A 25,077-nucleotide genomic window follows, 5' to 3' on the forward strand; every position below is an offset into this window, starting at 1 on the left:
TCCTGAATTCAGCTCTTTCCTCTTTGCTGGGACGAAACCGAGGGGCTGGGGCTGGAGGAAAATAGCGGGCGGGATAACCCGTGTGCGAGTGGGAGAGCGGTCAGTGACTGCTGCTGGCCTGGGTACGCGGACGGGAGTGGGGATGAGCAGAAAGCGGGGCCGCCAGTTCGGCTCTGAGGTGATTTTGGCGGGAAATAAGAGGCAGCGGCTGCTTTGAAGAGCGAGCGGAGGTGGCGTTTTGCGCGGTCCTTTTTCCTCTGCAGGGGAGAGACTCTTCCAGGAAGAGCGAAGGAAAAGATGAGCCGATTAAAGAAATGGGATACTCAAAAGAGGCCTACATCGCATTATTAAAACTCTTCCAGAGTTTTATTTATATGTAGATTTTCAGTGTGCCTGCATGCTCCAATCCAAAATTGTTAACGTCGATAACTCACAGGCCAGCAATGTATACAGAATTTTACAGTCTAATACAAATAAAATCCTAATCTAAAGACAGCTTTGATACTAAAAAAATAAATGACTGTCTCTTTTAAGAAGTATTTTTCAGTCATGTGTATATAGTTGTTTTAGTATACCCAAATTGGCAACAACCAGTCTCAGAGTAGTAAAAATGCAGAACTATAATCTTGGCAAAACAGTGTGTCCTTCTGGGGTAATATATCAACTGCTGCTTTAGTTGATGCTTGAAAGCATAAAGAGAAGTTTCAAGTGATAGTTTTTTAAAGCCTCCTCACTACCAACAGGGACTTCTATATTGGGCTCCAGTTACTGTATTTAAATACTGAAACATGAGGATACTTGATACTGAGACCTGCAACTGATTCACAAATGACTTTAATAAGCCAACAGTTTAAATTTGATACAGAAACAAACAAAATCTATAAAGTTGGAATAATAATAAAATTGTACTTTTTAATCTGTTTTGCAGTTTACTCAAAACAAATCAGGTTGTTAATTTATGAGGTTGGTTTATTCAGTTGAACTTGCATGATGAAATAGAGTTGTTTTATATATAACTGAGTAAAACGAGTATTTTGTCATAACCTCACACTAATTTCATCTCTGAAAAAAGTCTTTGTATAAGAAATTCTGTACATAAGGAACATAACATTACTGAATTCCAGTTAGCTCTACAAAAAGATGCAAGATATAACTTCTCTGAATTCAAATTTAACTAAACAAATGTAACATTTGAAAGTTGTTGATGTGTATTTATGTAAATTATACAGCATTGTATCATGGCACCATCAGGAAGAAAATCCACAGGAAAAACAACTAAACTGACACAGGAAGGTTCAGCAGTACATGTCTATAAATTTGAAGATGATCTAAAAAAACATCTGAGTGGTTCTGATGAGGACATTAGAGAAGGTGCAGTAGTCAACTTAATCATTAAAAAACCCAAAGTACCATTGTTTAGAAACCCAGTTATCTGTTATGTGCAATTTATCTACAGACAGGTTTTGAGAGGTGGAAAGTAGAATAAATAGAGCAAATAATTATCAATCATGTAGTTGTAAAACAAAACAACTGTATAGACATTTAAAGAAATATTGTATTCATATTATGCTTATGGGAGTGGACATAGCAGAATTCTGTTATACTTTTTGTGATTTAGAGGCATTTGAACTGTTTTCATGTCCTAATTCAAAACACTAAGAACTCTGAAATGTATATATAGTAGTTTTCCATAGTTTGTTGCACTAAAAACAACAAAAAATCATGGCAATTTAAACATAAAACTCTACTCCACAGAAGCTTATTATATACCTAAACTTTTGGACATTGTCTTTACAAACTGGTATGCTTTGTAATTTATTTTAGCTAAGATTTTTGCATAATTTTTAACATGAATATGTCACTGCAATATAATGCTGAAAAAATATAGCTGATTCTCAAAAAGTATTAAAACATGTTTTAAAAAGTAATTAGAAATTAAGTAATATTTTTATATTTAATGAAACAATTTTGTGTGTTAACCCTAAAGTCTTTGTGTGACTTGGTAGTACAATCTTTTTTGTTCGTATAAAATCTTTAAATGCAGTCTCCAGAATAATTAATAAAATATTACAGAAAGTAAAGGGATTTTGGAGACTGCTGTTAGGCTATATTGCAGATATAAATGGAACAATACAATTATTGTTCACTTTCCTATATTTTGTTCTAAAATATATTCCATTATTTTGCTATTTTATTGGTTGTTCACAGAAAAATGTACACAGAAGATAATGAAAGCTAGCTGAGTCACACTCTCAGTCCCTCAATAGAGATTTAATTTATATGAAAATTTGTAATGTTTTAAATTGGAGTATCAAAAGTATGATTGGATTAGTGAGTGTAATTACCATGTCACAGCTTCATTGGCCTCATGTATTTGAGTGGACACTACAAGATGCACTCTGTTTGGAGAGGTTCACACAGCTTTAGGAATACTAAGGACTGATCTGTTTTCTTTCATCTTTTCCTGGTGATGCAATTAATTAAATTTATGTTTTGCTTTTCTGTAAAGATGAAGCTCCAGTGATTGATAAACATGGGAAGAAAAGACCAGTAACTCCTCATGCCGGAGTTGAGGATGATGTTGGGTAATTTGCTTTCCTACTCACTTTTGATGCACAGCTGTTATATTAAATGTAATTATATAGTATATGAGCAGCTATAGTTATAGTAGTCAATCAGAAGTGCATATGTATAAATATTTTCACAAGTTTGGCGACAACATACGAGTAATTTTCTGTATATCAACTCAGATACGATGTATAGAAAGATTATCAGGTCAGTGTAAGATGGCATTGCAAAAAATGTCTGTGCACATTTTAAATATAGTTTGTCTTTATTTTACATAGAAACATAATTAAGAATTTGTTAATTTACTGGATTGTATTAAAAAATTACCAGTATGAGAAATGTCAAGCATTCAAAGTCTCTCTTTGTACTAAGAATTGAATTGATTGACTTATAACCATCACATAGAAAATAATTTATAAATCTGATAAATGCTAATAGAATAGGACTACCATATTTGGGGTGCAAAACTGGATGCACATTAGATAACAAAAATACAGGAGATACCTACTCTTTGCAACCAACACATTTTCCTGAGTTTTTCAGACCAGATATGCCGATTCCATATTAGATAGAGATTTTAGCAATTTATATCTAAGTACAGGCAGTGCTTGCTAACAACCACTTATTCAATGACCATTTAGAATTACAATGATGCTGGACAAGTTGTGATTGTGATTATGACTGACTGTCGAAGGTCCAGCCATTCCAGCACCTGTGCAGTCACAATTGTAATTTGGGTGCTTGACAACTGACTTGCGCTTATGTTTCCATGCTTTGGCAGTTATGTGATTGCAATTTGTGATCCTCTCTGTTTGCTTCACACAAAGAAAGTCAGGAAGCCAGCAGGGAAAATCACAACTTGCTCAGGTAAGTCTCCTCACTTACATGCCGTTCCCCCACCCCACTATCCACACAACTTCCTGGACCTTTGCTACACTTAATGCTATGTCTCCCTGGCCATTTGCATATCCTCCCCCACCTGGCAGCAGTCACTTACTGTATCTATCTGCCTGCTTGCAAGCTACCAAGACTTTTTCTACCAGCTTCCCCACTGACTTTGGTTGTTGGAAGCTACAGGAAATTGCAAGGAAGTTCTTGCTTAACCATCCACAATCCTTGCCTAACAAGGCCAATGAGGATAGCAGCAATTATCTTTTCTAAGTAGTCATGTGACATCATGTTTTATGATTGTATCACTTGACAATGGAAATTCCAGTCCCAATTGCCTTTGTAACAAAAAGATTACCTGTATAACTTAATTTAAAATATTAAAAAAGCTCTGTAATGCAGATATATTGTAATTGAAAAACACAATTATTTTCACAGTAAAAATAGGAATTAAATCTATCTCAATTAAGTATTAGTTGCTTCCAAGAAAAAAATTATAGAATTGAAATCCAATAAACCAATCCAAATTTGGTTTGACAAAGATCCATTTGTTCTTTTGTATAGTCAAGTAAATGAATAGTAAGCCAAATAAGAACTACTGAATTTATTAAATAAAGCTGTCTCATCTCTTCACAAAATTTGATTCAGTTTTTTAAATCTTCCACAATTACTTTAATGAGAAGGAAAATAAAGCTTAGTGTACTAGCAATAAATAAAATACCATTGTGGAATATCCTCCCTTTGATTCTATATTTCTCATCCAGTTCTGATAAGGTGGCTGCAATAAAATACACACATACTAAATACAGAAGGACCAGTCACATACTTAACAGTGGTTTGGATATTATTATATAAAGGCTACAAATGTCAGATTGCTTGGTTCAGAATTAGTTCAATGTTCATTGAACTCAGGAATTCAGTAACCATAGTTAGAAGATAATACTGTTATTTAGTTATTTCTTAAATTATTTCATTTAATATATATCTGTATTTTCCTCTATGGTACTTTTTTATATTGATAGGTGCCATTCACAGTATTGATTTTGCCAACATGTTTTAGAAAAGTGTCATATTTTAAATATTTAGTACATGGGTTAACTGTAATTATGCTATATTAAATAAATCTCTATTTTTTCTACAGAACAATAAGAAAGATATACATTTATTTTCTTACAATGTATAAAAATTAGTCTTAAAATTAATCTATTTTATAGGGGAGAAGTGCAGAATATGCTGGAACGATTTGGAGGTATGTTTTGAAAAAAAACTCAGATAACTATTATACATGAAGGTAAATATAAGTGTTGCAGGATAATATTGCAGTATAGTATCTGGGTCGGACACTGGGACCAGACCCAGATAGGATCCTGTAACAAAATGTACTAAAACTGTATATTTGAAATTTTGACCGTGACTCTTACTAATGGGTGAAAAAAAATCCAAAAATGGAATTAACGTATGTCACTAGAGCTGAATGTATAACACTATTCTAATTCTTTAGGATGTTTTAGGTTTCCTGCTTTTGTAATTTCTCTGGTAAGTGTGGAAGGGTGAGTAGGAATAATATAAACTGGGTAAATCAGTTCATAAGATAATTCAGCATAAATTAATATTTGAAGTGCAACATCAGTAGTAGGTAAAATACTTGATATATTAATAATTGTCAGCTAACATTGAATTAATATACCAATTTTATTCAATCTAAAGTCTATATTTTGTTTTTTTTTTCTCTGCACCTAATAGTATGATGGTCTGTAGCAAAGTGCTGGTCTCATGCGCATCAAGTTCTTCCCCAAAAGAAATTGCTTCTTGTTATGTGTAGTTTATTATATAATTTACTCACAATCATTTAAACTTAATCAGGTGCAGTGTTAATAAAAGCACATTCTTAAATTGTAATTAATGCAGTTCCAGTTTGGTTCTCAAGCTAAGTTAAACTTGTGAAATGGCTTTACTGAAAAACTTTCACCCAAGGATAAAGTGGAACTGTAACAAAATCCTGTTTTACTGCTTTTTCTGTTGATCATTGTACATTAGCACACATTCTGTCTACCAGCACAGTTTGGTATTGTAGTAGAATTTATCCATTTGATAATGTTAATGACTCAGCATTTATCAATATACTGGCTTATTGAAAATACTAGGGTTAGGTGTACAATACTCAAAATTAGTCTGAAAAGGCACTATAGTAATGTTTGGATTTATTACAAAGTGTTAAACCTACTTGCTAAAAAAAATCATTCTCTTACTATAGCGGACATTAACAAAGCTCTTCTGGCTAAAAGAAAAAGATTAGAAATGTATACAAAGGCTTCCCTTAAAACAAGCAACCAGAAAATAGAATTTGTTTGGAAAACGCAACAGGAACAAAGGTCAGTTAGTTCAAGAGTAATAAATATTTCACGGGAAATAATTACTTAATTCTTTACAGCTGGTCCTTGACTTAATTGCAAGACTGTAATTGAACTTGCAATTTTGGTCATAAGTTGACACCATTGTAAAGCCAGTCACCATGTGACTGGATCTCATTTTACAAACAAGTGAGCACATTGTAAAGCAAACCCTGTGATCATTAATTGAACACAGTTTTTAAGTGAACTAATTTTTTTTGCTATAGGCTGATTTTTGCCAGTAAAGACCAGTTTCCTGCCATAGGAAGAAGACCATAAACTGTGGTCACTTGACTGCAAGATGCTGCAAACCGCATAAATGCAGTCCTCAAGTGCTCAAAATATGGTCACATGACCAGTACCTGTAAATTATGATTACATTTTGTTCATTTTGCTTACTGAAAAACAAACTTTTAGCCCTTGGAGAAATATTCTAGCTGCTTTTTTTGGTATCTAGATAATGTGAATGAATATGGATTACATTAACCCAGAAATTTAACAATAAATATTTTTAAAAAACCATTGATTTTCATTTATGTTTGTGTTTTACAATATTTTAAAATGCCACAATGTTGGTACTTAAAAGCATCAAAGTCTGCAGTGTTCCAGGGGTACCCACAAGTATGCCAATTTAGTTGGTTAAAGTCACCATTCCATATTCCTGTGGATTTATTTTACAAGATATTACACATTGCACTCTTTCTAATGGTAAATATATATTGCAGGCAAAAGGTTAACCATGAGTATTCTCAGCAGTTCCTGCATGTATTTCAACAATGGGATGCCGATATACAGAAAGCAGAGGAACAGGAAGAAAAGCTAGTGGTTTGTTTTCTTCTATTATACTAACCAGATTGCTATTTCATGCTGACTTCTTTTTCCTCCTGTGATACAGGTATCCCTCAACTTACAAGCATTCAAAGTTACAACTGCACTGAAAGTGACTTATAACCAGTCCTTACTTATAACCATCACAACATCCCAGGGTCATGTGATTTCCATTTGCAACCTTCACAGCTGGCTTCTGACTAGCAGTCAGTGGGAGGAACCTGATTCACTTAATGATTGTGATTTACTTAACTGCAGTGATTCAGTTAACTGACATAAAATTAGTGCTACTCACTTAACAACCGCCTTGCTTACCGCAATGGAAATACTGGTCCTTATTGTGGTTATAAGTTGAAGATGGCTTGTATAGGAGAAATTATCATTCAATAACCAAAGATGAAATATTCAGTGATGTGTGCATTATTAACTGTGAAAATATTTATTCCCCCAGAGTGCAGGAAACTCAAGTCAAATGAGCAAAATCAAGCACTTTATAAGGTTTGTTTAACCACAAAAACAATTGAAATTTAAGGCCAGTTAATAGGTAGGTCAGAAATGTACAACTATCCTTTCTGCCACAACTGAGTTTCAAACCAGCTGTCCAAATTGTTTTGTAAGTGATTTCCCAAGTTGAATTCAGATGTACACACACAGTTGTAAAACTTAAAATATGCATCATACAACTTGGAGTAAGTCTATTCCTGATATGTCTTGTTAACAAAGAAAATTTCTATAATTGAATTGTATCAACTTAGTAACCATTATACTTTCCCCCCCTTCAGAATGTTTTTCGACAACAACAGAAAGCTTTCCAGCAAGCAAGAATAGTTCAAAGTCAAAGGCTGAAAACAATTAAGCAGTTGTATGAGCAGTTTTTAAAGGTTATTTTTAAATCAAATTGTAGCTCTGGACATAGTTTTATCAAGCTCATATTTGAATGTTGTAGTTTTCAGTTAAAACTTCATAATGGTGCTGGAAGAATATATATGTGCAATATTACTTGCATAATATGGTTAAAGTCACAGCAATACTTTTATGCTTTAAAATGCAAGTCATTACTACTACTAGATATTAGCTATTTAGATTTGTTACCACTTTCTTTAACCATTCTGTCAAATTTCTAATTTTTGTTCTATCATGCAATTTTGCGATCAGTCTAACACTGCTAGTGCAACATACTGGTGTTGATAATGTTATCCAACATCCCTTTTTCATTCCTGGACAAATTTCTTATACAATATGTATCATCTCAACTATGTTCCACTTTCAAGCTTTCTTCATACATTACGTAAATGTTGCATGTAGTGATTTTTCTATTATCTTTCTAGTTTTCTTCCCAAGTCACATCAGAACTTGTAGAGGCAAGATCCAGTAAATTTCCTCCAAATAAATTTTATCATGCTAAGGTTAACATATTCCATATTTATGAAATTATGCTTCTCAGAATACTAAGCATTCTGAGGGTTTAGTCTATATTTTGACTTTACAAATGCAAGAGATTACTTGATGTGAATTATTATCCGGTTGTCATGAAAGTGAATTTTAATTTTAGAGTATGGAAGACATGGACAAGACTCATGAAAGTCTTTTAGCAGGGGCACAGAGTGAGCTTCGCAAAGAAATGTCCCTATGGCAAAAGAAAATAATGATGGACACAGTAAGTATTAATACAGATTTATGAAAACTTCAACAACTTAAATAGAAAAAATAAACATTGTTTACAATTCATGAGCTAAGAGACCTGTGATACAAAATGTTGCATTTGATCAATATATTTTTCTTTCTTGTAACAGCAACAGCAAGAGATGGCAACTGTTCGCAAATCTCTTCAGTCCATGTTATACTGATGGTTCAGTGGAGAAACAACTTGTACCTAAATAACATGATACAAGTATATACATTAGCCATTGTGAGGAGAAAAAGGAGACTGTTTCACATTCCATGTTAAAAATTATATGTGTCTGAATACTTCATAGTTACAAGAGAAATCAACAAGTAATAAAAACGATTACTGTTTTTTCATTTTTCACAATATGATTCTTTTATTTTAACATACTTTTTCCTTCATTTTCAAATTACAAATGTAAATGCCTGGATTATGATAGTATCTGTAAACTTCAAAATATCTATACTGTAGATTTATCCCTAGTTAGGCACAGTGATTACATAAGTCCATTAGCTGAATTGGAAATGTAAGTCAAAATGAAAAAGTCCTAAAAGCTGGGGAGGGGAAGCATTACACACATTAGAAGTAAAGTGCTTACATAAGAATTGAACAGTATTGTTTATAAATTCCTTGCTATCATATGCTAAAATATTACAATGTATGTTTTCCAGATTTACTACTGAAATAATTTAAACGTATTAATATGTGGTATAATGTACTATTTGAAGGAAAAGTTATGGGCTAATAAATTGATACATCAAACCTAGTGTTTTGAAAATACTAGTTTATGTAATTAAGTTAAAAACTCCTAAAGTACCATTGCACTGATTATTGAATAGAGTAAGAAAGCATTAATTTCCAACTGAAATGTTTCTTACGATCAATTGAAATACCAAAACGTTGATTCAATGAGCTTACAAATCAAAATTTGAAAAGTTAATTTACATTTTCACAGGTTTAACAACATTTAAACATTACAGATGCAGTATTTACACAGTTTTGGAATAGTTAAAGCAATTTAAAATTGTGTTTGACTTTTAAATCTGATTTTTTTTTAAAAAATTAAGTATTTCTTCTGTTTTTCACCAAAACTTGCTTTGACATATTTGATTATATTTAAATATCAAGGTTTGGCACTTACTAAATATCATAATGCCACTGCATTAATTATTTTCTATATAGAATTTACCATGGTTGCATAATGGCAATTTTTCAACTGAATCTGCAAATGTGATTTTTATATAAATAGCTTAGGAGGCTTTTTTTTTTACACCTCATTTAAAACTCAAGGTAATAGATTATTCTATTGGGTTTCCTAATTTCTAGAGAGATATAATAATTAGTAATGCAGATTGGATTTTTTTTACTAATATATTAGCAGTGGCCACTTGGAATTGATTCCCCTATGAAAGTGTAATAGAAATCAGCAAAAAAATATTTAAAAAATCAGCAATATTTTAAAAAGAATCAAACTATCCTGACTACACCTACAACAACTGTTTTTATTATACAGTGTCAAAACTAAGATGAACCACATTTTTAAAATCAAGCATAATGTCTATTACATGTGTTCAGTCATGGCTTCTATGTCATATTTGCTTTCCATAACCTAAGAATCATTTTTGAAAGATAAATTCATAAATTAACAAATTTAATGCCTCAGGGTTGCATGAAAAACAAACAAACTATCATTTAACATACAAGGAAAGAACTGTGGTTGTAAGTTTTTCTAGAGACATAAACATTCAAAAGGAGGAGCACATATTGCTGGCTATGCAAGATAATTTCTAAAAATGTTAATGTATATATTAAAAATGCAGGTATGTATTCCCAAAGTACTTGTAACACATTTGTGTAAATGAAAATAGACTTGTTTTAAATGTAACGGACCAAATTATTTTATGCTAAAAAATGAAATGGCTTCACATTTAAAAAAAAAGAGATTGATTTCATTCTATCTTATATCCAAGATTCCATTGCAGTACTTCTTCCCACATCACTCCCAAATTTTCTTTTTTATAAACAGCTGTCTGGGAAGTTACAATTTGCAAATAGCAAAATAAGGCATTAATCCTGTATTTTCATATGATGAAAAGCAAATACAGGTAATCCTTGGGTTATGACCATTCATTCAGCAACCATTCAAAGTTACAATGGCACTGAACAAATGGTACTTAAGATGGGTCCTTATACTTCTATCCATTGCAACATATCTGATCACATGATCATGATTTCTGATGTTCCCTGCCAGTTTCCCACAAGTAAAGTCAATTGGGAAACTGGTCAAAAATTGCAGCCAATGCAATTTAGCAATGCCAGCTGGGACTGCTGTTGCTAAGTGACAATCGATGTTGTGCTTTATAACTTGTTTAATGACGGGAATTCAGGTCCCAATTGCCATTATAAGCTGAGCACTACAGCTTGGGGGGGAAATGTCAGATGGCAGAGGAGGAAAATGTTTAAATGTTTCTGTCTACTGCAAACTTTAACTGAAAGTCAAAACTGCAAACTTTTGTACAGCCTGAAAAGAATACCATATCCTTTTAATCACTGATTTCTTTAACTACATTGGTTAAATTTTTAGCCAATTTCTTGAAAGCTCAAGGCATTTACAGAATGTTCAATGAGCTATTTTTGTACTATATAGTAATGGTAAATTTACTCTCCTAAAAAGTCAAATTCATTCATGGAATAGTCCATGCTAATGATTACCTACATTAGACTTTCAACCATAAGTGTATACAAACAGAAAGTATTTACACAGGGATTAGTTATTTTTTTCAAAAGCTTCTATGATTCTGATCAAAATAACTAGTCTTAGTATAATTTGAAATTTTATGAACTTCATATATTTGGTTTTTTTAAAAGCCTCCAGGTTTATATTTTTTAAAATTTTTTCCATAATTCAAGATTTCTACCTACTTCTCTTCACATTTAATTATAAGTCACTCATTATGATTCTGAACCTGTTCAACAGCTTGAGGAGGTGAGAGCTTGAAGACTTGTATGTGAAGGTGAGCAGCGATCTGTATGCATATTCCAGTAAAGTATCTCAGCAAATCAAACAAGGAGATGAACTAAAGATGAAGAAAGGGAGGGGGAGGAAGCTTATAAATTAATATTACAGCACATTGCATACAACAGAATTCTTCCTTTTATCCTCCTATTGGGTATAGCAGATAATTTAAATTCATATAAAGCAAATTGGAAAAGCAGTTACCAATCGAGAATTGCAGTACTGTTAATATTTTACTGGTCTATACAATTATAGAAAATATGTCTTTTTCCAGAACTTTAATTTTCCCTCCTTTCCATCCCCAGGAAGAGAGAATTTTAATTGTACATCCAGTAAATTACAGAGGAATGAATGAAAAAGAAAAGGCAATGGTTGTCTCCCTTCTGAGTTGATGTTGAATTAATAAATGCAAATACAATGGCACATTTCAATCCCATAAAACCTATACATTTGGAAGCAATGCATTTTATGAATGGAAACATTAATCCATACTGACAGTAGTTAACAGTAAATCCTAAATCATATGGTACAAGTATTTTCTCTCTCTTCAGTTATGTTCTACCTTTTCCCTCACTTTTTTTTTCCATAGAAGAGTCTGGAAAACAGTTTAAAGATATTCCCAAAGAATACAAGAAAGCCTGCTAGAACCTCTCTTGGCTGCAATAAACAAACAAGCTCTAAAGTTAAGCAGATTCAAGTTGGATTTAGATGGGAGACAGGGAATGTGGGCTATGGCTAAAAAGCACGTTGATCAGTATAAATGTAAAATGGTAATATACAGATTATATGAAAAAAAATTAGATTAGCCTATCTATCCTCATTGAGAAATTAGGAAAAATAATTCATTTTCATAAGTTTTTTCATATTATCAAATGGTATGATGGAATTTCTGCAAACATTTCCTCAAATAAAAGCTGGATAATTTTCTTATGTTCAAAAAGTTAAGTCTACTGTCTGATACATGTTAATATTTTCCATCAGTACCTGTTCAAGAAAACAACTAGTTCCTGCTCATAACTTAGCTTCTTTTTCAACACATCTTTTTGCCAGTACCAGATTTCTCCTCAGATAGAAACTCTATCCCGAATGAATTATAGAAATGACTTTATAGAAAGAATATTTCACTTTATAATTTTGTCATGTACAATATTTGAGGTCCACTCAAAGGGGAAATATTTGTTGTATTTCAATAAGGCTCTTATGTATGCCAGTTTCTTGAGGGAGCAATTGGAAAGAATACATGTTAATTGTATTATTATTTAACCTATCTCCTAGTTAGAATTTCCTACATATGTTTGGATAATTATGCTTTATTGCATAGAGTTTCTAGGGATATTGTAAAGATATTGGGTTTCCTATCCCAGTGATCCCACTCAATCAACATCTATCATTCATCCTTTTATGACATGCTGACAACTCAATCACTTTAAGTAGTAATGTGATTCTTTTAAGTTTATTATTATGGTGTCATTTTGATGTCTTTAAAAGACATATAAATATTTTTAAATTTTGATTTAATGTTTTAGTATGATCTAATAACATTAGTTCTTCAGGATTTCATTTTGTCTAAATCTAGATTACTTTGGATAAACTCTAGCACAGTTTGGACAAATATGGAATGATAAAACCATCTCTATCTATTGGACCGGACAGAATATGTGCCTACTTCTTAAAAAAACTATCCACTGCCATAGCTGAACCTCTAAACATAATCTCTGAAAAATCTTTCAGGACCAGCTCCTTGCCAAAACTATGGTCACAAGCCACGGTCATCCCCTTCTTCAAAAAGGGAGACCCCAGTCTAGTTGAAAATTACAGAGCAATCTCTTTATGCTGCGTCACCTGTAAAGTCATGGAATCAATTATTAACCTACTCTCTAATAAACAATTTGGTTTCAGGAAAAAAAACTATCATATAATCTGCAACTCTTACACTGCAAAAACATGGACTACACAACCCGATCAGGGGAAAGCAATAGACACAATCTACATAGACTTCTGTAAAGCCTTTGATTCAGTGGTACACGACAAACTACTCCTAAAGCCTTATGGTATCTCTGGACACCTGCATAACTGGATAGAAGCATTCCTGTCAAACAGACAACAAATGGTCAAAATTGGGAGCGTCCTATCAAATTCTGTACCTGTCAACAGTGGTGTCCCCCAAGGCAGTGTTCTAGGACCAACTCTTTTCATACTCTACACAAATGACCTCTGTGGTGATATCAAGAGCAACTGTGTTCTCTTCGCTGATGATGTAAAGCTATTCAACACCACAGACAATACTGCTACCCTTCAAAAAGACCTTGACTATGTATCAGAATGGTCAAACAAATGGCAACTTCAAATCTCAACAAATAAAGGCTCTGTCCTACATATTGGCCAAAAACAAAACAAAACAGAAAATAAAATACAGGCTGAATAGTCAAGACCTTGTTGATGATCCAAACTCTGTCAAGGATCTTGGAGTACTCATCTCTAATGATTTAAGTGCTTAGAGCCCACTGTAACTACATAGCCAAAAAGGCATTAAGAGTTGTTAACCTAATCCTACGTAGCTTTTTCTCTGGTAATATCACACTACTAACCAGAGCATACAAAACATTTGCTAGACCAATCCTTGAATATAGCTCATCAGTCTGGAACCCGCATTATGTATTTGATATTAATACAGTTGAGAAAGTCCAGAAATATTTCACAAGAAGAGTTCTCCACTCCTCTACTCATTGCAGAATACCTTATGCCACCAGACTCGAAATTCTAGACCTAGAAAACCTAGAACTATGCTGCCTTCGGTCCGATCTAAGTATAGTATATAAAATCATACATTGCAATGTCCTACCTGTCAATGAATACTTCAGCTTCAACCATAACAACACAAGAGCAAACAACAGATACAAACTCAAGGTTAATCGCACCAAACTTGATTGCAGGAAATACGACTTCAGCAACAGAGTGGTCAATGCCTGGAATGCTCTACCTGACTCTGTGGTTTCTTCCCCAAACCCCAAAAATTTTAACCTTAGACTTTCTACTATTGACCTCACCCCTTTCCTAAGAAGTCTGTAGGGGGCGTGCATAAGCGCACCAACATGCCTACCATCCCTGTCCTATTGTTTCTTTTTTATTTTTCTTATATGTATCCAAGTATTCATAACTATGTTTTTACTTATACCTATTATCTTGTAAGCAATTCACAACAATAAAAAAATAAACTTATTTTCTTTATAAGACTGTACTTTGAGGAGCTATTTTAAGACAAGAGATTCACGTTTTCAAGATAGATTAATTCTACATTTTCTTTTCCTCTATTGCCTCTCTGGAAAAATCACTATCCATTATTTGAGGAGCACAACCATCTTTGCCTTTTCATCATCAAGATGCCTTGTTACAAATAGCTTCTATATGTCTTTGTACCTTCTTTGTTAAGGAAATTTCTAAAATTACAAAATTGTCCCATTCATCTCTGACCACATTGGTATGTTTCAGTTTTTAAAATACTTTCTTTCAATTCTTGATTTATATATTTGACAAGCCACTCAAAATTCATATTACCAATCATTATGTGTAATCTTATACACAATTACATAAAAATACAATACATTTACTTACCAGTGCTATCCATAAAACAATGTATTCATCAATAAAACAATTGAAGTACTGGTTTAGAAATAAGAGGCCTGGCCCAATGAATGCTATGTCTTGAAGTAAGATCTCACTTTTTGTCATGTGTGCTACCTATAAACAGAAATTAGATTATCTACTAAATTAAGACTTTTAGATCCTATTTAATCCTTTGCAATGTAAATGTACTATCAACTCTAATGGGAGACATTAGAATGCTATAAAATAAAAAACTTCAAAGTGATCTAAAATGTACACTCAGTAAGAATAGCAAGAATTCACTTAACAACAATAAAAACTACAAAAAATATTGAACAGATTTTGTCTGCTGGTAGTGGTACTCTTTACTTAATCACAGATAACACTTTAATAAGCTTGATGTAGAATACAAATTGTAATATACAATATATATTCAATGTTTATTAAAACTGGATTTACATGGAGTAAATACATACTTTCTAGTTTATCTTGATGCCAGTGGACTTTCTGGTAAACATGGCCTTAATAATTAAATCTGAAACTATATTGTTTGCAGATATTTCCTCTGGCAAAAAAGTACCATAAAACCATTTGTTGTTTTGTTTGTTTGTCTTAATAAACCATAATTTGTAGTGAGTGTCTACTTTTTAAATTGAATGTATATATGACCACTGTATTCTATATACCGTATTTGCCGGCGTATAAGACGACCCGGCGTATAAGACGACCCCCCAACATTTCCACTCAAAATATAGTTTGTTATATACTCGCCCCTCTTCCGCACGCCTTCCACTTTTGCACTTTTTTTTTTTGAGGCACTTTTGTGCACCGTGGAAAGCAGATCCCGTGAAGCCGAAAGGAGCAGCCAGCCTTCTCCCAGCTCCCAGGGAAGCGAGGTTCGCACCGCCCGGGCTCCGCTGAGGTATCCGGCTGGGGCTGTCAGGAGTTGTTACCGCTGGCGCGGCTCCACGCAGCTCAGTCCGCGTTGCCTCAGGAAGGGAAAGACAAAAGGAAGAGCCGCGGCGGCGCTTTGCAATGGCAGCAGCGGCTCCTGGTTTTGCCTTTCCTTCCCGAGGCAACGCGGGACTGGAGCTGCGCGAGCGCGCCAGCGGTAACAACTCCTGACAGCCCCAGCCGGATACCTCAGCGGAGCTCGGGCGTGTGAGCCTCGTTTCCTTGGGAGCTGGGAGAAGGCTGGCTGCTCCTTCGGCTTCACGGATTCGCTTCCACGGTGAAAAAGTGCCTCAGCCATGAGCAAGCCGCAGTGCTTCCCAATTACTATTTGCCGCCGTATAAGACGACCCGGCATATAAGACGACCCCCCCAATTGGAGGCATGTTTTTCAGGGCAAAAAAGTCATCTTATACGCCGGCAAATACAGTATCTAGGTAGTTTTTAAGAAACATATGTTCAATTTGCCCACATTAGCTACAATCCTAATCACACTAACTTGGAAATAGACTCAACTATTTCCAACTCAAAGGGTCTGTTTTCTTGGTGAATATGCATCAAACTACAGCATTAGGTTTTTTTAAAATTAATATCACATTAACCTTGATTTGTAGCATTCTTTAATATGTTAAAATATTTGGCTTACATCAGCTAAACATTTTATATGTATAGCAAATATTAAGAATGTTTTACCATCAATTTTTGTGTAATTTTTGCAGACACAAATCCAAAAGTTAAGACATATAGACAAGGATGGTTTTCAAACAGTTGAGTTGGGGACTTTTTGTAGATCATTATTGCCAAAGTAATAATTAGACCAATGTGGAGGCCTGGAGATAAAACACTTGTTCCCTGAAATACATAAAGACATTTATGGGGTTTTTTTTTAGTAAGATATTTTCTGTTATTTCTCTCTATAGCTCAAATAATAATAGTAAACATAATTAGATTTTAAAATATAACAGATAAATTACAAAATAATTAGCAATACCAAAAATATAACAGTCCTAAGAACTACAAAATGATGTGGTCTACTGAATTTGAATCAAATCTAATTTTTGCCAAAAAAAAGTGCATGTAGGAAGAAACATGAAAGAAATCTACCCTATAGTACTATTTAGACCTTTAAATATTAACCAGAATTCTGAATGTCTATGGAGATTCTCAGTCATCCAGGTCATGATTGTTCCAAAAGTGCTTTTTCAAGAGGCAACTGGACTTTCTGTCTTCAAAGAAAAACCAGAAAGTCTAGTTGCCTCTTGAAAAAGCACTTTTGGGACAGAATTCTGAATTTACCCAGAATTTAATGGATAATCTCTACAAACTGGAAGATGAGATTGGTCAAGTAATCTTTTTCACTGTTTGAAGCTTCCAAATGGTTTTAGAACCAGCTGGAGAATCTCCCAGAACAGTTTAACTCCTAAGAAATGTAGGGGGCAAGCTTATGATGGCAATTGGGACCAGAATTTCCACCACTAAGCCAATGCATTCCTAAATCGGCATCATGTGACTGCATCCTGTTTGCCATCATAACCCAGAGAATGTGTGGGTCATTAACTGAAGACCTCAAATGACCCAAGTCTTAGGCAAGCAACCTGGCAGGTGTGAGCTGCAGGTGGGTGGATGAGTGCTACAGATGGACAGATGTCAGTTGCAGAATACCTTATGCCACCAGACTTGAAATTCTAGACTTAGAAAACCTAGAACTATGCCGTCTTCGGTCCGATCTAAGTATAGTATATAAAATCATACATTGCAATGTCCTACCTGTCAATGAATACTTCAGCTTCAACCATAACAACACAAGAGCAAACAACAGATACAAACTCAAGGTTAACCGCACCAAACTTGATTGCAGGAAATACAACTTCAGCAATAGAGTGGTCAATGTCTGGAAAACTCTACCTGACTATGTGGTTTCTTCCCCAAACCCCAAAAACTTTCATTATAGACTGTCTACTATTGACCTCACCCCTTTCCTAAGATGTCTGTAGGTGGCATGCATAAGCGCACCAATGTGCCTACCGTCCCTGTCCTATTGTTCTTTTTTATTTTTTTATATGTATCCATTTCATGTATTCATAACTATGTTTATTCTTATACCTATTATCTTGACAAATCAAATTAAATAAAAAAAATAAAAAAGTAGGCCAGCAGAAGCTGCGGACAGATGCTTCTGAGTACAGACAATCTAGTCGAGGATGCAGGCAGGCATGCGGGCTGGCGGGAGCCACAGGAAGGTGTTATGGATCATGGCCAAGCCTTTGGGGGCTGCTACACAGAATAGGCAGGTGGGGATTGTTACAGAGCAGCCCTCACAGCCCACTCATGATCTATAGTGCCAATACATATCCATGAGAAAAATCAGCAGACGTGACTTACAGGCGCAACTTGCAACCTTCTGCTAGTTTCCCCATTGATTTGCTTGGGGGAAACTGGCAGGAAAGACTGCAAATGGCAAACATGCAAGTGTGGCTGGTTGCGATTACGTAATGGTGAGCCAAGTAACCAAGCACTCGAATTATGATCACATGCCTGGGGACAGTGTGACAACCAAAACTCTGAGGATGGTTGTAGGTCCTCATTGTTCATCGACACTATCACTTTGAACAATTGCTGAACAAGTGGTGGTTTCAGAAAGTTTAACTTTGTCAGGAAGAGTAAAGGCTAGTGTGTCCCAATAGTTCACTAAAGCCTTTAAAGAGGATTTTGGCTTTTTCATCAGGTAGAAGCAGGGGTGGTATTCTACCAGTTCAGCCCAGTTTGACCGAACTAGTAGTTCCGAAGATCATCTGTGAGCTCTAATGATCAGCTGCTAGAAGGCTCTATATCAGGGATCCCCAACCTTTTCGACGCCGTGGCCCGGTTCCGGCGTCAGCTGGGCGCCGCTGCCCGGTTCGGCGTCAGCTGGGCACCGCCATCTTTTTGACGAAAAATCACTTCCGGTGGCGTCACGGAAGTGATTTTTCGTCAAAAAATAGCGGCGCCGCTTCTGGTGAGCTTTTCAGGTAGAAATGGCTTTCTACCGGAAAAGCTCACCAGCGCTAAGCGCCGCGCATCATCTTTTGACGAAAAATTGCTTTTTTACCAAAAAAGATGGCGGCGCCAGCAACCAGCGGCCGTGTAAGGCTTGTTCAGCGGCCGGTACCGGTCCGCGGACCGGCGGTTGGGGACCCCTGCTCTATATGACCCTTATTTCCTGGTTTTGAAGTTCAGCTACTTCGCGCAGCACAGCAGATTGCCACACCTCAGCTGTTGAATACACAGGGAGAATGCAGAATTGCAGGAGAAAGTCAGTATCAAACCCTCTGCACGTGTGCGAAGCATGTATTGCCCACCAAGCCACACCCACAGAACTGGTGGTTAAAAAAAGTTGAGTCCCACCACTGGGTAGAAGTGGAAAAAAGGCTTATCAAATTGCTTTATAAGTTGCTTGATTGGCTCTGCTTTGAAAACTCTTAGCAAGAGTGAGCAAAAATTCCACAGATACTCAAGAACTAAACAAATAATCTGATCTAGAAACTTTGTAACTGCTGTATTGTCTCCTTTCTACTTCTTTGTAATATGAACGTATAGAGCAATTCAAGCTATACCATAATTTTATTAGTACATTTCTCAGTGAATATTGCATTTAAAGCTTTCTAAAACTGAGTATACAAAATAGCACTCAAAAACTATTTGCATTAGCATTAACATTAATTAAAATTGTATTAACCCAACAATTAACATCTTACAAATACTTACTGCTATTGTGGAGCCATTCTTCCCCACACCTCCTCCAAGGATTACTCGGAAATAATTATAACTTGAATATACTGTCCCACCCAAAAAGCCAGCAATAAATAATGTCTTCAGCTCTAGTTCGAACAGAGGGATCTTGTAAAGAAAAAGGACATTTAAAAGGGTTAAAACTTTCTACAACTATTGAAACTTAGCCATTTATCTAAACTATCCATTTTCCTTCACTTATAAGCAAATGCCACTCACATTCAAAAATTAAGTTAGCAATCCCAGATTTATGACTGAAGGACGGGACACACAGACACTATTCTTTCAACTCTCTCACAATTATATATGACATAGAATTTGGAATCAAGAAAAAACATTCTTAAGCAACTTGAACTGATTGTATAGCTTAGTATAGTGGTAGTCTTTGCTTAACAATAATTGAGATCAGCAGTTCTGTTGCTAATTGGAGCATACATAAAGGGCAATGTTACACGACTGTTCCTACTTATGACAATTTGAATAGTTTCCAGTTGCTGTTGTTAAGCAAATCCCTTTGCAGTCATTAGGACACAATGTCACACAATCCCCTTTTGCAACCTCCTACCAGTTTCTCCTTTGACTCTGCTAGTCAGAAGCTGGCACTGAAGGTCAGAAATGACGACCATGTGATGATGGGATGCTTCAACAATCATGCCCGAATTGCAGTTGTGATTACATGAATGCTGTGATGGTTTCAACTACAAGGACTGCTCTTAAGTTCCCTTGTTCAATGGAATTGTAAGATCATTGTAAGTTTGAATGGTTGCTGAATGTGAACTACCTATACACCATCAACTACATTTCCATAAAATGAATAGTTCCTTCAGATTCACTGGTCTATACAGAGGTAAACATCACGGGAAATGCAAACAGTATCTTCCCATTTTGCTTAGATCAGACCATATTATCCATATACTCTAGCTAGTACAACTTAGCATAAATATTTACCTTTCTTATTCAACTGTAGTTTGAAGGAAACTTCCAAGAGGCAGCACAAGGTTAAAAAGCAAAGCAAAATAAATGAATCCTGTAACCAAGTGGTTACATTTCAGAATACAAAGTTGCCTAAGGTGCAATTTTCCAAGATTACTTGTATATCTTAAATATTTATATTACTCCAATAAAATAACTTGCAGCATGAAGATGGTTTAAATTGAGTAGTTTAGCTGTTTACTGTAGCTTCAGGAAGGAAAAAAAAATGATTTCCAAAGGAAAACTTGAAAAATGTCAGTAATAACATTTGAACACTGAATTTGTTTCATGCAGATATTCAATAATTCAAGCATGCCAGAACATTAAATCAGTTTCAAGAGTACAGCCAGCCAAGTGATGGTTACAATTTTTTTAAATGTTTATAAATGTGAAATGTTGAAAGTGTATACTGTAACTATATAAATACTTGTATAATGGTTTCCTTATTGCCTTACAATGCAGTTAATTTTTTTCCCCTCGGTCTGCTAGATTTCTAAATGGCTGAAAAGTCTAGGAAGGCTAAGATATCACCAATAAAAAGATCAGAAAATCATATCAAGTGGACGTAATTGTCAAAATTTTCAAGAGGTCATCTTAACTCATGTCTTCTTTTTGAATAGTAGTTCTCTTATTATTTTCAGTAAAACTAAATCCTACCATATTGGCAAAAATAGTCCAGCTTTGAAAGGAGAAGGAGCATAATCTGCTCTGAAGTTTTTAGAAAATAAAAGAGAGATACATCCTGTTGACTTATAGCAATAAATTTGGTACACCTTTATATTAAAACAAGTTTTATTGATTTTTCAAAAACACACAAATCATCATTAACCATTACATGCTTAACCCTTTTTCCATTATAAATTTAACAAGTCAGATAAAAGTCAGATACACTATAATTCTGTTTTAAACCATTTCCATATAAACATACAAAAACCTCTTATCCAATTTCTCTTTACTTCTCTTTACTCTTATTCAATTTCATTATTATTATTTCATCTATTTCTTTCTGACTTAGTTACCATTATTCTCATTCTATATTTCTGCAAGGTTTTATTAATTCTCCCAAAAAAAAAACATATACATACAACACACAAAACATAAAAAAAATCTTTTTGGAAAGTAACTTGGCCCCAGGTATCTCTCTCTTCATGGACTTCAGTTATATTCATGCTCATCTTACATGTCATTACTTATTTTATTTACCATTCTGAGTCTTCTATATTAACTTCTCCACACATTTCACTCTTCTTAATTCTATCTTAATTAATCATCTTAATTTGAGTCATTATATTTGTATCTTTTGTCCATTCTTTATTATCCCTTTGTCTCGTTCCTTATAAAAAAAAAGTTTCCTGAATTCCTGAAAATTATGACTTTCTGAATGATACCTTCTAGAAGAGAAAAAAAGCGGCAGTTTGGTGGTGCTGAAAGGAAAGTTTACTCTCCTTCCCTATGGAATTAATAAGCTGATATTAAGAAACCTATATTTTTTTTAGGTAAAAACTGGATTTAAGTGATGAGTGGGAAGGGGGAGGACTAAAAAAAAAATATTTGTATGCTAAGACTTTGTTGGAGGAGATGCCTTAAGGATTTGAAGACTGAAATATATTGCAATAAGACTTTAAGAAACAGATTTGGACTTTCTTTTTTTTCTGATTGATACTACCCCAGGAGGAGAAAGTGAGAACTCTGCCTTGGTTTGGACTGATTGATAACTTTGGGACTGTTTTATTTTTTTTGGAATATTCTGGTTGTTGTAAGAAGAAAGAAGGGGAAAAGAAAAGAAAAGATGTATAATGGCTTTTTCTGTTGAGGAACTGAGAAAAGAATATGAGCAAGCAAAAAAAATGGTAAAGATGGTTTGAAAGAAGCCTTCCTTTTTTTAGAAATGGCGCTTACTAACTATCAACAAACATTACAACAGATGAAGACAGCAGAAGAAGAAGAAGGAGAGGAAGCCATTTTTAATGAATCTCAGAATTCGACCAAGAAAGAAGGAAGAGGGGAAGGAAGAGAAATAAAGGACTTAAGATTTAAAAAAACACTTAAGAAAGGGAAAAATAAGGTGCAAATTCAATATAATGATAGTAAACAAAAGGGAAAAGGAACACGACAGAGAAGGGAAACCAGTAAGGCAGAGGCTAGAAGAAGGGGGGGGGGGGTAGAAAGGTTTGTTGGGAGAAGAAAGGAAGGGAAAAGGTGGAGAAAAGCTACAAAGTTTTGAAATTAGATGGGAAAAAAGGAATCTTTTTTAGGGATAAAGGGTAAAGTATATTTTTTAAAAAAAAAAGATTTTGCAAGGTACATAAGATGATATTGTAGCATTGTATTAGAAATAGAAAACTTAAATGGTTTAAGAGTTGATAAGAGATTAAAATGTTGAAATGTTTAATAATGGTTTTAAAATTTAATAATATGAGGGTAGGCTTAGAATATTGAGTTTTAATTAAAGAGTTTAATAAGATTATGGTATTGATGTTATTATGAAATTTTTATTATAGTATTTGTTTGGGAATGTTATAAGATGCAATATTTAGATCTATTGTTTAACTATGTATTTAATTATTTTGGATGTACTATTTAGATAGAATGTACCAAGCAGAATCGGATTGGGTATTGGGTGTTATTTTAAATGTTAATTTGATTAATTTAGGGGGGAGATAGAAAGGCATCATACTCTGATTAGTGATTTCAGGAAATTTGGTACACCTTTAGATGCTACATGAATGTTGAGTAACAACAGTGGTCAGATGGCAACACATACATAATAATCAGCACAGAACTGGAAGTATTATGAAACATCATATGTTGAAAGAATTGCAGTGATTTAATACAAACTTTAATTATAGCATGTGGAGTCTTTTTCCTTTATGTAGTTTTAAACTCATGCATTGGAAAGCACATTACAAATGCCGAAGTGGTAATATACTTGGACCACATGGGAAGAGGCATGTTACAATAAACATTTAAAAGTATCCTATTTTTAAAAGGGAGGAAAAATCAGTGTTCAACAAAATACAAAGAATTAGAAAGACTCACTTAATATCAATATGTTTCCGAGATATGAAAATATATTCAAATCTGTAGGTATATTGGCTTACCTTTGTGTCCCATATTCTTGTTCCACCAAATGAGCTTAACAAAAATATAATTATTACAGCTATTTCAGATTCAGTCACATCAATTCTAGAACAAAAACAAAAAAGAAATTGACTCAAACCAGTGATTTATTGCTTTCATGAATGGGAAATCATTTACCAAACGTTAATCAAACATTTTTCTAAAATAAATGCAAACATCAGGAAACTCTAATAATGAAAGTAGCTTAATAATTTAATTTATAAATAATAATAAATAATAATTTATTTCTTATACTTATATTTTACTAATTCAATGTATAAACTGGCAGAAATAATGGCTGAATATAAATAAAGCATCACTATCTCCTCATATCCAAAGTAAGATGCAAATTTATCTATTATGAAAGAAATACAAACTCATCTCTGCCCTGGATATCTGATGTTTGAGCAGTTGAGACCAGTTTTTGCACTATATCCCATTAAAGGTCTCCCAAAATGTAGAAAACACTTTATAGCAAAACAAAGATATTAAGCATGCTAAATTTAAAGTCAGCGATGAAAGGGGGAAGCTGAAGAAGATATGGAATTAGATTAGAATTATTTTTCCTTTTAAATCATTAACTTGGTGTCATATAAAAAACTACTCGTCCTCTACCTTTCAGAATTGTTTACTATGTAGTATGAAGATAGAGCTTTATTATAGAAAATCTCCCTTAGAAAAACTCCCTTAGTTTAAAAGCCAGCTATTTGGAACAAAATTGGCAGTTATAAATCAAAATTGAATTATAATCAATTGAAATTTTGAATTGGGATTATAAACAAAAATGTAACAGTATGCAAAACTGGAATGTAACACCCACTTTAGGGTTGCATTTATACATCAAAGGATAGCAGATAAAGCACCTATTTGCCTTGGCTCTACCTGTGTGCTAAGTATAATATAAAAGTAATTGAATGTCTTATCCTGCATTATAAAACAATAGTGTTGATTCAGGTTTGTCTAGCATGTCATCCATGTTGTGTCTTGTGTTTTATGATGAGCGTAAATCCAACTAATCCTGATGCATTCCATAAATCATGATTAAGAAATCACAATCTGCGATATGTGAACCAAGCTTATCTATTTGCCTGCTACTGACCAAGTACTAATTGTTGGACACCAGTTTCATGGTCTTCTATCTAAACTGGGATTAAATCCAAGTCAGACAGTCCCTTCAAATAAATAATACCTTCAACAGAGGACTGCCCTCTCATAGCCATTAAAAAAATAGCAATAGGACTTAGATTTATATACTACTCCATAGTACTTTACAGCATTTGCTAAGTGGTTTACAATGTCAGCATACT

General features: G+C 34.1%; 2 protein-coding genes across 3 annotated transcripts in view; one reads left to right on the forward strand and one right to left on the reverse strand.

Moving 5' to 3' along the window:
* SYCP3 (synaptonemal complex protein 3) lies at positions 1-8,521 on the forward strand. Its single transcript, XM_026695031.2, has 9 exons — positions 1-103; positions 1,230-1,371; positions 2,510-2,585; positions 4,671-4,705; positions 5,711-5,828; positions 6,572-6,671; positions 7,457-7,555; positions 8,227-8,331; positions 8,468-8,521. The coding sequence occupies exons 2-9, from the start codon at positions 1,239-1,241 to the stop codon at positions 8,519-8,521; spliced, it is 720 nt and encodes a 239-aa protein (XP_026550816.1). The 5' UTR covers positions 1-103; positions 1,230-1,238.
* The window catches only part of CHPT1 (choline phosphotransferase 1), a 25,231-nt gene continuing 8,490 nt past the window's right edge, over positions 8,337-25,077 (reverse strand). Inside the window, exons 4-9 of one of the 2 annotated variants that reach the window (XM_026695030.2) lie at positions 23,752-23,836; positions 19,655-19,786; positions 16,604-16,762; positions 14,969-15,094; positions 11,263-11,417; positions 8,337-8,547 (exon numbers count right to left, since the gene is read on the reverse strand). In XM_026695030.2, coding sequence (XP_026550815.1) covers positions 11,286-11,417; positions 14,969-15,094; positions 16,604-16,762; positions 19,655-19,786; positions 23,752-23,836 — 634 coding nt within the window. In that variant the 3' untranslated portion in view covers positions 8,337-8,547; positions 11,263-11,285. The remainder of the gene's footprint in view (positions 8,548-11,262; positions 11,418-14,968; positions 15,095-16,603; positions 16,763-19,654; positions 19,787-23,751; positions 23,837-25,077) is intronic. The other variant, XM_026695027.2, reaches the window with a different exon arrangement.

The sequence above is a fragment of the Notechis scutatus genome, chromosome 6 (genome assembly GCF_049901735.1).
Source record: "Notechis scutatus isolate UNSWTSFEM ecotype Mainland chromosome 6, rNotScu1.2, whole genome shotgun sequence".
In the NCBI taxonomy this organism is placed as follows: Eukaryota; Metazoa; Chordata; class Lepidosauria; order Squamata; family Elapidae; genus Notechis; species Notechis scutatus.